The 12,560-nt window shown below is 41.6% G+C and overlaps 1 protein-coding gene and 1 long non-coding RNA gene across 2 annotated transcripts in view; both read left to right on the top strand.

Annotated features, from left to right (window-relative positions):
• The first annotated feature begins 948 nt into the window (after positions 1–948).
• LOC128304953 (uncharacterized) lies at positions 949–6,850 on the top strand. The gene is made up of 3 exons (XR_008287442.1): positions 949–1,031; positions 3,100–3,208; positions 6,456–6,850. It is a non-coding gene; the product is annotated as an uncharacterized LOC128304953 (long non-coding RNA).
• An 81-nt stretch (positions 6,851–6,931) lies between these two features.
• Positions 6,932–12,560, top strand: part of LOC128302319 (uncharacterized) — a 37,214-nt gene continuing 31,585 nt past the window's right edge. The window contains exon 1 of the mRNA XM_053039115.1: positions 6,932–7,256. Coding sequence (XP_052895075.1) covers positions 7,091–7,256 — 166 coding nt within the window. The 5' untranslated portion in view covers positions 6,932–7,090. The remainder of the gene's footprint in view (positions 7,257–12,560) is intronic.

Here is a 12,560-nt window from a genome sequence, read left to right as displayed (position 1 = left end):
TTAATCATATGTATGAGTTGCATCCCACACATCATTCTTATTTTTTATCATACATACATAAGTTTATATTACAATTAGGCTAGTTTAGGTTAGAATAATAAATAAGAAATCAGTTACAATTTGGAAGCCAACTTGTGAACAACTCAAATTCGATCCGAATTATATAAACACCCGAATTCGAAGATAGGCCGATTTCATAAATTTAAAATTTCACGGAGTTTTGTATGCAACATTCGATTTTTCCCATCTCAAACTTTAAAAATACGTTGCATCGTAATGCAACGCTGCGAATCGGAAAAATAAATAATCGATCCTTTTTTTTCGACATATAAACGATGTTTTAAAGGAATCTCGAGATACGTGGATTATGTGGATCACATTATCCGCGTATATCGGGTATCGAGTGTACACACTAATAAAATGCCGTACCCATTATGTTCTAAAAATTACGACAAAAAGAAAATGTGTCTATTATCCGTATTATCCATATATCCAATAACCGATAAGCCCTGATGTGAATGAATAACCGGAGTTCCACTGTACTTTTGCATTAGTTTATTTACGCATTTTGCACGCAGTTGCACGGAAGTGTTGCTTTCTACGATCTGTTTGTTTTTTTCTTGTTTTTTTTTTTATTTCTTCAAGAACGGCCAGGCTACATGTTTTGTTCTTACTATATCAAAATTTTCAAATGCAAATAATATTCAGTTATATTTTTAAGGCACACGAGTACACTTACCCCACGAGGATAAAGGAAATTAAAATTACCGGTAATAACACATTTACTCTTATTTGACTTGGAAATTGTTATCTGGAACAGAGCATGTGTCAAAAGGGGTATTTTTGTTACCTGGGTACTGGAGTTGCTTTGACAGCGCGTTTTTGCTGCCTGGGATAATTGTGCAACTGTCAATCGCACACCCACAACAATATCATCAGCTGCAGTGGCTTCAGGGCTGGCAGTGTGCGTGTTTATTTCTTTTGCTCAGTTTTGTTTGAAACCTTGGATGATAGTTTTGTGACGGAGAGTGGTTAGCGATTTTTACAAATTTAACTCAATCCATCGTAAATTATAGACTGCCCACAGCTCAACAGTGCGATAGTAGTAAGTTCGACCGATCGTTGCGATCGGTGAGCCCGTTCTTTTCCGTGCGATGGAATGCACGTGCGTATGAGTGCGTCGTGCTGTCAGTTTGGCGTTGTCGATCACAATAGTGGAATGCAAGCAAGTGTGTGGTGGTGTGCAGGTTCTTGTTGGAAGTGGTAACCTCCCATAACGGTACGCATTCCTCGCAGAAAGATAACGTGCGTCGAAGTATGAAAGCATTCGTTATCTAGTGGCACCTGTCTCGCTCACACCGCGATACCAGCTTCAGTAGTGTCTTCCGCGCGAGTGTGTTGAAAGGTGCGAAACAGATGAGGGAGAGCCGAAATTGAAGCGCACACGTAGGTGATTTCAAAATGGCGATCGGATTTGGAAAGCGTTGAGAGATCAGTCGGTACGCAAGCAGCCACGGGAGCAGTGTGTGCGTGAGCAGCTAGATCATCTCGTGCGGTTGACAAGATCGTTTTTTTCGTGTTGTTGGGACGCGCGGCTAGTTGCAGCAAGTGTTGTGTGGTCAGTGTTACGTTTTGCTTGGGATGGTTATATTTTTTGGGTTTTTCGTTCCACATATCTGGCTTTTGGTGGCCAGATGGACCGTTGGGGTGTGCCACGTCAAACATCTAGCATCCATTAATCGATCGAGTAGTGAACTAGGAGTCTAGGAATTGATCATCTCTGCGTTATATGTGCCTTATACCTCTTCGTGCCCATGTGACACCAATAGAATCGGATCGCCCTGGTGGTCATGCGTTCTACTAACGCAGGTGACAATCATTCATCGTAGTAGCAGCGTAGTGTAACTTTGCTCAGCAGGATCCAATTCGGATTCGTATATTAAATCCTAGCCGAGAGTTCAGGATCACTCGCAAGTGCTGTTCAGTGAAGGTGTGCGTGCACGCGCTTGTGTGTATGTGTTTATGGGTGTGTGTAATGATCGCCCTGTTTGTGGGGAGTACACCTGCGCGCTTAAAATATTTCGCTGTCTACCCCTTTGCGTCGTCGTTGCCCGACAGGTGACCTAATCAAGTCGGTCAACAAAGATCTCCGCCAGAGGAATGTTTGGTGCGCATGTGTGTTGGTAGTGGAAATGTGTGTGAAATATCGATCTTGTCGGCATCAGTCGTCGGGGGAGCAGATGTGTGAATTTGAGTTAAGAGTCCGATCTTTCTGCGCCTAAATCCGTTGTACGTGGGAGTACGGGGCGAGTTCGGAGAGCCTCGAAGTTGGTGACAGCTAAGAATTACGTCAACATTTTGCCATTGCCTTTCCCACACGGACGAAGCTGCAATTCATTTGTGCGTGTGATTGTGATTGCGGGTACTTAAAGCAAAGAAGCGGACGAGCAAAATAAGGGTTTTGCACACCCACCGAGATTTAGATTCCATTTGATTTTGTTGCGGATTTATCGTTTCATTTTTTTTAGCCTTATACTAGAAGGGTCGAAAGGGCTAGCTGAAAAGAACACCCGACCCGGAATGTTATCAACAGCTAACACATACCAGTGGAGAAGTCGTATAATATTTAACTTCCCCGGGGGTTTGTATTTGATTTGTTGTGTGTTTGTGTTGGAATTGGGTTTGCTTATTGTGTGAAAGCTCTGTCTTCATTTTGTCTTCTGAGTTTTCATTTCCTTGCAATTGCTGCTTCATTTCTTTCGAATGCCCACACACACCCACGGTGGCAGCTATCGATAGGAAATCTTGGCGCAACACTTTATTTGATCGATGAGCAGAGCGCCATACCGTTCTGCCGCGGGAAAGCCCAGCATGTGCAAAAAATGCTGAAGAACGGTGGGATATAGGATAGGGCGAAGCAACAGTCACGGAACAATCGGCCATCAATAGATGCTTACTAAAAACAAAAACAGAAAAAAACTTACTTCAAAGCAAACCAAATTGACTGCTCTGCTGCTTCATCGACACGGAAACGAACTCTGAACCCCGGTTTACCAAGGAACAGCCATCATCCTGATCATGTATTTTCTATGTAACCAGGAATCATCACTCTCTAGCATTATCATCATCATCATCATCGTCACCTTCAGCAGTAGCAGCAGCAGGTTCCCGATGAAGGTTAAAAAGTAGCAACTGCAAAACTCTCAAGGTAAGCTTCACAACAGTGCATGCGGGATGCATGTGTGCCTCCCACCGTTTTGCTAACCCAAACTTTCCCTCCTTCCGTGCGCCACACGAACGCATTTGTTAGATAGGGGAAGTTGAGAAGGGAGGGAAACAGAGACGGGTAGGGGTGGAATTGTCGAGTAGGTGTGAAAGTGCAATGAGTCGATGCGATTGCAGCGGGTAGCCAACGCAGAACGAGACATTGATTGGCGAAGCCACGATTACAATCCAGGGAATGCAATGACAGTTGATTGTGCCTAGCACGGTGGTGTTTGTCGTTAATCGTTGATAAACAATTAACTGCAGTGTGTTGTACATCCAACATTGCTACTGTGGTGCTGGTGATCGTGAAGAATTTGTTTGACAATCCCTAAAGCAATGAGCTGTAAAGATAAACGGGATTGTAATCAAAGTGACACACCAAAAGTAAATGTAATATAGAAAAGGGGTTGATAAATTCACGCAAGACTTCATTCAGCCAAGACTTTAACTTGTGGCACTATCAAGATTTACAAGATGAAATTCAAATTTTGTAGGTATTGTCTTCAGTTATAAATAAAAATTCAAAATTCAAAATTCAATAAAAGCCAGTTTAAATAAAAATTTAAATACATTTTCAAAAATAATGCCACAATACCTGGCGACTTGCAATACTCGCATTAAATCATGTGAATTTTGGCTTACAAATTATGATTATTATCTATCTGTCCCTATTGAAAGAATAGTGTTTCCATTTGAATGTATGAGAATGAGTAAGTAAACACAACATTTTGTTTTGTGAAAAACGCATTTCGAAGTTAAACGCAACTTCGCTGTTTGTTGGTATATTGATTTCATTTTTTTATAAATCATTATTATTGATACTTTTAGTCTCGAGGTAAAATTAAATTATTTTCGAACATTGTTACACGCCGAGCTTCTTCGGCAGACCACGCGAAGGACTGATCCTTTTGCTGAAGACTCAGTGCGACGGTAACGGAGCTTTCTCGGTGAAGCAGAGGAGATGATTCGTCCTCTGAGATGATTCGCTTACCAGACCTTCCCGGCCTATTCAGACAGAAGGGGGTAAGATGCCGGAAACCAGAGCTCTGCTAAATGAAACCTTCAAAAACTGCTTTATTGAACAATTGCTCCCGCTTAGCGCTTAGCGCTATAGCCATTTTGAAAAATGTCATAGCTTCCTTAAACTATTTTACTGCGGCTTACAATGTTACATTTCCGTATGGTTACTTCGATTCAAAAATTCCAAAACGCAACATATTGACTGAATGTCTCACCTTAAGATAGGAAGCTTAAATTTTAAGACGATGTATGTTATTTTAAAACAAAAAACATAAATATTTGATCAACTCGTTATAATAAATTATATTTAATATTTTTCTCTTTGTTGTTTTTTCATCCAAACGAGTTTATAAGTCGCAAAAATTCAACGAGTTGTGATCGAGATGTGTATAAAAGAATATGAATTTGAATAATCTACACAGTTCATGCAGAACAGCTGAAAGGGTTTTGTGAAATTGTCGGTGAACATTTCCCCAAACTTCTCGAGCTTCTTAGCCATTCAATGTTTCTTTCTCTTGGTCCGTCGATTGAAAGGATTTTGACTACGTTTGACGGCTTGCGTTCGCATTTTCTTTCTTAAAGTAGATGCCCTTTAATGCTTCGCGATTTGTTTAAAAACCCAACCACAGTTTAATGGCTATTAATCACCGAGGATCGACTGGTAACTTTTCCAATCGCCTTGTTGAGAGTGTCAATATTGCAGTTGAAATTGCTGCTCAATTAGAATATTTTCTCGAAACTAAAAGAAAATAAATGTTTTAGTAGATTCCGGGGAAATGAAGAACAAAAATGTACGAAAGTTATGAGAGATTTCTACAACACGACATTAGAGTATATTGATAAATGGAAACCAATTTTAGAAGAAACACAGAAGTTTAGGTGTGCATCACTAAAATCTGAACCCAATTAGTTTAAGATACAGATCAAGTTTTGGGAAAAAAGCTTTATTTGACCAATGGAAATTAATTAAATGAGCTATTGTTAAGGAGATTGAGGATTGGAAAAAGGAAGTAGTTTCAGTTACAGATCCTTGAGCGCGCGACTATATTATATGTTTGCTTGGCAGTACTGCTCGAGTTAAAGGAATAACTTCAACAAAGAATAGTATGTGGACAAGAGATAAGTCACGTCTTTCGGTGAAAACAAATGCAATGAAAACAATGATTTCAATATTGAATGCGAACGCTTCTAGGGAAAATGGAAAAAAGAACTCTTTATTACGAAAAAGATTGTTTTTTTACTTTTATTAAAAGCCTCTTGTCCCGTTTCTTTCTCCTATGTGTACGAATTTTTCATCACCTCTGTCTGGTCAGCCTAGTGCTGTCAGAAAAAACGATTTCTATTGGCAATTGCCGAGCAGCAGACTGAAACTTTTGTTAGGACAACTAATTAAGTCTAAATCCCCAGGCTAACCCCAGCTCGACAGGTCATATGGAAAACCTCCAAACGTCAAAAGGTCTCATTATGGGTGCATAATCATTATGCTGTTTGATTGTAAAATCTTACTATGCTATTTTTTTTCGTTTCGTTAGAACTTCAAGATTCGTATCGACTTATTTTTACCACATAGCCGGATAGATAAGTCAGTCCTTGCTAGTCAGTCAGTCGGCTGGGATGTTTCTTCGGTCCTGCCGTGTGAAGATCGACGCCGCTACCAATCGAACCACACCCGTCCAATTTAAAATCTAAACAAATCCGATCTAAATGATCGGTCAGTAATATGCACATATTGCACATATTCGTTGCCACATTTAATAAAATAGTAAAATTTTAACCATAGCATTTTTCCCCTTTTGGAAGACGGTTAGCAAGATACCATAATTAATTGGAGCATAATTATCATACGCCATATGTTGACTAATACCGGAGATATGGTTGAAACCCCGATGCATTATTGCATCCTTTGTTAAACTTTGCTAATTCTATTCGCGACCTTACGGGGCGACTATCCTTTCATCTATTGCGAAAGTGGAAAAAATGATACGGAAAGTGCAATCGCGTTACAGCTAATGACGACCATACCCGGCCCGGAGAAGAACCTCAAAATAACAACAAAAAAAACATTTTTAAACACAAAAACAAAACCTTTCCCACTAGAAATAGCCAAAACGACAAACGCTTACAGCACAACCTTTCCGTTTTTTGCGTTTCTTTTCCATTTCACACAGAGCAACGGTTCAACTGCTACCAACCACCAACCACGTCTCCATTCGCTTGCCCAGCCCGCGACACTTTCGACGAACTGACCACTGACTGACTCCCCAAACCCGCCTTATTGCACCCTCCCCCCTTCACCGGCAAAGTGCAAAAGTGTCGAAAGTGAAGCAGCAAAGCCATCTCGCCAGCAAAGCGCAAGTGAAACAAACGAACGAGTGAAGACGACGGTGCTGACGGCCCACAGGTAGTAGAGGGAAAAGTTAAAAGTCTGTGATTAAATTCAATTAGTGCGGCAAGCAAAAAACCTTCCGCGCGCCGCGCTCCACATTTGCTACAATAAAGTGTCATCGCATCATTGCATCCGCTGCAAGAAAGGAAAATCTAAAGCCGCGGGTGCATACTGTCACGCCCGCGCGTGTGTGTGTGTGTGTGGGGTCGGGCCAGGAGGGGGAGTGAAGAGTAGTGGTGTGGGTCGGTTTTTGGCTTTGCCGTTGTGTGTTACTGTCCGGTGCATCGAGGTGTGACAATAATAGGTCACGAAGCCGAAGTTTCGGATTTGGGACCACCGCACCGGCCACCACCGGGTGGGATAGGACACAACTGCACCGATCGCTCCCCGCACAAACCGTCACAGGCAGCAGTCACCATGGAGTCGATGGAGTATGAGGAGGCGCGCAACATGACGCTGCTATTCTTTCTCGAGCGGCTGCTGGATCGTGGCGAGCCGAGAACACTCCACGACCTGTCCTGTCAGTTTGGAGCACGTGGATTCACCAAGGAAATGCGTCAGATCGCCGGTGGCAGTCAATCAGGTCAGTGTAAAACGGATTCCCTTTTTGCTTGGTAATATGTGTTGCCTCCTTCAGTCGACAGGTTTAATTTTAGTGTTCCGATTCGTTTCCTTCGGCCCCTCCACCAGTGTGTGCGCGCCATATCCCCGCGGTATTAGCACATGCTCTCTGCACGACGAACCAAGCAGAAAAAAAACTGGGCTATCGATTTGCTCTGTTCCTACCTGGTGTTAGTTTCTTACCTTTTTTTCCCCTCAAGGTGGCCGACTTCCGGTAAGTCGCGTTATTCCGTGCCACCTTCCGTTTGTCGTGCAATCTCAAAGGATGATTTTTTTTCGTTCTTTTTGGGGAAACGATGTGGGCGACGAAAGGGAAGGAAGGTGGTGCCTTTGGGACGGTGAAAGTAAGGAAACACGGTCCGTTCTTTGTTCAACGCACGCCAAAACGACGAACATAAAAATAATAATAAACTAAACCTTCTGGGAGGGAAAAAGAAACAGCCGGTGTGGAAGTTGTCCTGCGCCAATCTAGGGCACGGTTTCCAACGGCAAATCGTGTTAGCGCTGTTGGCACCAGATCCGGGCTTTCCCTCACAATGGGTGCCGTTTTGAAACAAGCATATTTATTGAACAATTGTTATGGGAATGTGCAAAAAAATGCACCACAAGTTTGGAAGAAGTATCAAACAGTATTAAAGAAATTTATTAGATACAGAAGTATAATATATGTTAAGTATTAAAAAAGGACAAAGATGAGCGTTCGGTTTCTTATCAACAAATTCGCTTGATTTTGTATTCGAAATATCGCTATACAAACTTTAGTTGGAGGCGACGCATAACGTTTCCATGGTAACATTATTTCCCACATCCATGGATCATTTTTTTGTGTGGAGCATTTTTGAATTCACATCTCTTCTTTTAACTCCTTTCTTTCAACGCCTTCTATGATTCCCTCGCCAACAATAAATTTTTCCACGTATACCATGATTTTACCAAATGGAAGATTTTTACACGTATCGACGTCCACAGACGCGCAATTTGAGAATGTTTTTAATAGTTGTCCTTGAGTATTCACGCGTTTTCTAGCAGGATTCTTCACAAGATATTCAAACAGATTTTGCCGCCCCAAAGATGTGAAATTTGATAAATTATTAAACTAAATGAAATAAAATCAACGTCCATCAATTGGGATGAAGACCTCTTTTTAAACATCTTTGAATTTACGCACACAACGGAATTCTGTTGCATAGCCCTGTAACCGGGCCGATTAGCTAGTCAAAAAATTTTTTTCCATAGTGTTATAACTTGGACTACATACAACGCCTTGTGGCAGTGTATGTGGTGGGACCACTCATAGAATATTTACTATGAGTTCCTAAAAAATAATCCCGTTTTCTAAAGAGTATAAGTAGTACATTTTTGAACTTTGTGAGATCCTTCTAAGAATATCTACTTGAGTTCCAATAGGATAATGCAATTTTCTAAAATGTCAAAGGCATTTTTGTATATGGTGGGACTCTGCTAAAATTGTGTCCTATGAGTTGTCCCATCGAATAAACCCGGTGGCTTGTCAACTTTGTAGAATTATTATTTGTTACTCCAATCGGTCTCTATTCGCCCATAGTTCCTTTTCACTTGTACAGTAAAGTTTTGGAAAGAAAAGAAAAAAACCCTTCTGCAAAAATAGAATCAAAATGAAGTTCGTCTTTTTCTGTCGTTCGTTGCAGCCATGATGATGGTCCCTGTTGTCGTTTAGCTACTCTCTGTCTTAAAGAAAAGCAAATGGAGCAAGTTCGTAGCTCTTGGGTGGTGTGTCCCTTTGTCCTGCCGGTAGCGCTTGAACAAGGGGAAGGCTTATATTTTATTATAGTTTATTGTTTTCTGATTTACATCCTGAAAACCACCGCTCCCCTCCTCCGTGGCCGTTGTCGATGCGGCCACTCGTACGTCAGCTGCCGAGAGTGTCGGCTTTTATCGGCCAAACTTCTTGAAAACTTGTTGTGCGCATCGGCTCCGGTTCGCAAGACAAGGTTATGTTTGACTTGTTCAGTGGAGTGGAAGCGCGTTCTGTGCTGCAGCAGCAGGGGTAGTTCCGCAAGATTTCTACGGCGCTGCACAGCAGCATGTTTTCCTCTGTTGCATTCGTATACACACATGCATTTTAAGTTCGGCCTCGGCCTAAGGCCCCTCGGTAGTTGGGTGGCTTGGCTCGAGCCATTCCCAATGACGAACCAACATGTTCGCGCTGGAGGGAAAAGGAATAGTGGCAGCCAGCCGTGCGAATAAGCCTGCACGACGGACGGGATGGGTGGGCACACGGGGTGGCTACATTTCCTATCGCTACTACAGGCTTGTTAATTCTATCCGGTGTATAGTTTGTAAACATTCGCCAAAGGAAAAATCGTCGATTTTGCTCGAACGAATCTGGAGCAGTTGTTGCGCATCTTGAAGAAAAGCCACCTGCATCGGTGCTGGATTCGCGTATGCAGAAAACAGTGAGCAAGAGTATCCACTAAGGCTGGTGGCCGGCCAATCCAATCGGCGAGGCAATTGAAGTGGTACGTGGTGGTGCGTACGTGTGCTGCAATGCTGTAGCGAAGGAGTCGGTCTTCTCGGGGCTTCCCTTTTGTATTATTGGGAGGATTTTATTGCGAACCGCAGTCGAGAAATGCGTTCGGGTTGAATGCGGACCGTGTTACGACATGGGTCTGCCCGTAATGGACAATAAATTATAACACAAATATATCTACACGCACACACACTCGCACACACCTCGGTGCTGTGGCGCTGTAACGATAAAACGGAAGAAGTATGGGAGAAGCGCAGATTGCATGTGTGTGCTGCAAATGCACCAAAACAATCAACAGCAATTGCAGTCGTTTAGTATGCCAGTGATGTGTTTTAGGAGTGGTTGGAATATAATATATCAGCCGCTTTGTGCGAAATTGTTTCGTGTTGTTTCGAATTTTGCCCCAGTGGGCCGCCGGCCGTTTGCTCGTAAAAACGCGGCAAACGCTGTTTAGACATTTATTGTACTAAGGGCTCAGCGGTATACTACTGAAATGTTTTTGATGGAGTAAGTGCAGGGCTATTTGCCTGTAATGTGCAAAATTTTGTATTTTTTCGCAAAATTCTAATTTCAATGATAACTATTTCATTTTTACCGCAGCAATTGATCAGATTTTTAAACCGAGAAATAAGAATTTTCGTTCTAATGTCTAATGAATATTTTGGGACGAGTCATTCATATGCATTTTCTGTTGCAAGGCACTCGAATCAAGAGGTATCTTCCTTAAGATTTATGAATTAGAATGGGAGCTTCCTTCATTTCTAAACATTTGTGAATGTCTGAAGATTCTCAAATCTGCAAGAAATCTTTTACAAAAAAAATCAATTCACATAAAGAATCATTCATTCTTCCTGTTATTCCTGTTCCTGTTTATTTTTCAAAAGGCTTTTATAAACTGAATAATGGAATCGCGTATGAATATTAATTTTTAACGATTTATAAATCTCAGACGTGTTTCTTTACTAATTTCTTTCTCTTCTTTGTTGGCATAATAACCTCATTTCAAATCTGCCATTTTTGCCTTTTTTCGACTTTTTTTTACCCGTAGCCGGATATTCAATCCTGCGTACAGGGGTACACCACCGGGCCTTTACTTATTTGATCTTACTAATAATTTTTATTGCTCTGAGATGACCCTGCTATTTTAGTCATTAATTTGTAGATATTGCTTAAAACTGTAGGTCTATGCAACCGAAAAGATCGAGTGCTTGTCTGCAATAGCGGCTTACTAAACTTATTTTTACCTTGTAACAGAATAGTTAGTCCTACGCTGTTCTGTGTGGGAAAACTTGGAAGTCTAAATGGGATTTGATACCGTCCCTGCCGTGTTTGGCTTCGGTAATCTCCTGCAACACCGTACTCCCAATTTACAAGCTGTCTCCAAATTGTAAAACCATATCATAAAGGGCATACAATCGCGAATCTTTGAAGATTATTAATCGTTCATTTGTTTCAATATTTATTGATGAATCTAATTTAGATTCACTTAAATTTAGTTATTTGTTTGCTGTGCTGTTAGAAAGTTAAAAAGCTAGAACATATAAATATAATGTTTGAAGTTTTTCAATGAAATTATGAAAAAAAACATATTTATCATATTTTATGCAATGTGATTGTGATAGTTGAATTGTGAAGTTCTTGAACTTCATAAAATTTACAAGCAAATTCGAACTCAGCAAATTTTTATTAATTCCTGAAGAACAAATAAAATCATGTTGGTATACTCATTTCACGGACTGTATCATCTTGAATTTATATCGTTGAATATTAATTGAACATTAAGAACCTGTTTAGTCAACAGCCATGAATTCTTTCCCGGTCAACAATCGTGTTTCGTTACCCAATCCCCCCGAGGGCGTTGCAGAAAGCGGACACCACCACACACGTCACAACGCTACGAAGGGGACGGGGACAGCGCATTGTTTGAAGGAATCTGAAGGAACACCGATAGGCTTTCGGAGTGTCCATTTCAGGTTCGGGTTCAGTTATGTCCACCAACAAAATGTGACAAACAGGAAAGAATTGGGTGGAAGAAAACAAAAAGTCTCACACAAATGCACACGGAGGGAGCAATGCAGTTTAGAGCAACGGGGCAAAATCACGGCACAGAAGGGCTTGGGCTGGTGTCAGTGTCATCCGTTACGAAACAATATGTAAGTTTTATTTTTGCGTTTAAATCCACTTTGAAGGATTGCACGTTTCGTGTGCACTGAGGGTACGGTTTGTCTTGTGCGCGTAGCAAGGGTACTAGCAAAACATAATACCCAAGCTTCATAACTGTTTAGTGGTTGGACGACAAAAAAAATACGAAGCGAAACAATGTCAAGCGTACAGCAGGTGGACACTTGAACAAGGACTCAACATTAGTTCACTTACCGAGCATATGACCCGGTATGTGGAGGTCTTCTCCACACGTCGCAGATATAAACAACGGTTTTACGACAGGTAGCTACCAACGGCCAGAACATTGTGGGAGGTCACCGGTGTAGTTACCGATAGGGGTGACGTAATGTGTACATTAGCGTCGCGTTACTGTGCACCCTCTCAGGTACGTACAGGCGGATATTTATGGCACATGGAACTTATTTCGTCAAGAATTTCAAGCACCCCCTGACACTGCCGGGCGATGCGTGGTTATGTCTTTGCTCGTGAAGGTGGCCATAACCGTAAGTGCTTCCGCAGTTGGCCACATCTCATTTTGCTCTGCTTCCATACCTGTTTTTTTTTTGGTTAATGTTTCACATAACTACGCCGCAA

This window comes from Anopheles moucheti, chromosome 3 (genome assembly GCF_943734755.1).
Source record: "Anopheles moucheti chromosome 3, idAnoMoucSN_F20_07, whole genome shotgun sequence".
Classification (NCBI taxonomy): Eukaryota; Metazoa; Arthropoda; class Insecta; order Diptera; family Culicidae; genus Anopheles; species Anopheles moucheti.
The sequence above is the reverse complement of the archived record's forward strand: the minus strand, read 5'-3'. Positions and strand labels throughout refer to the sequence as shown.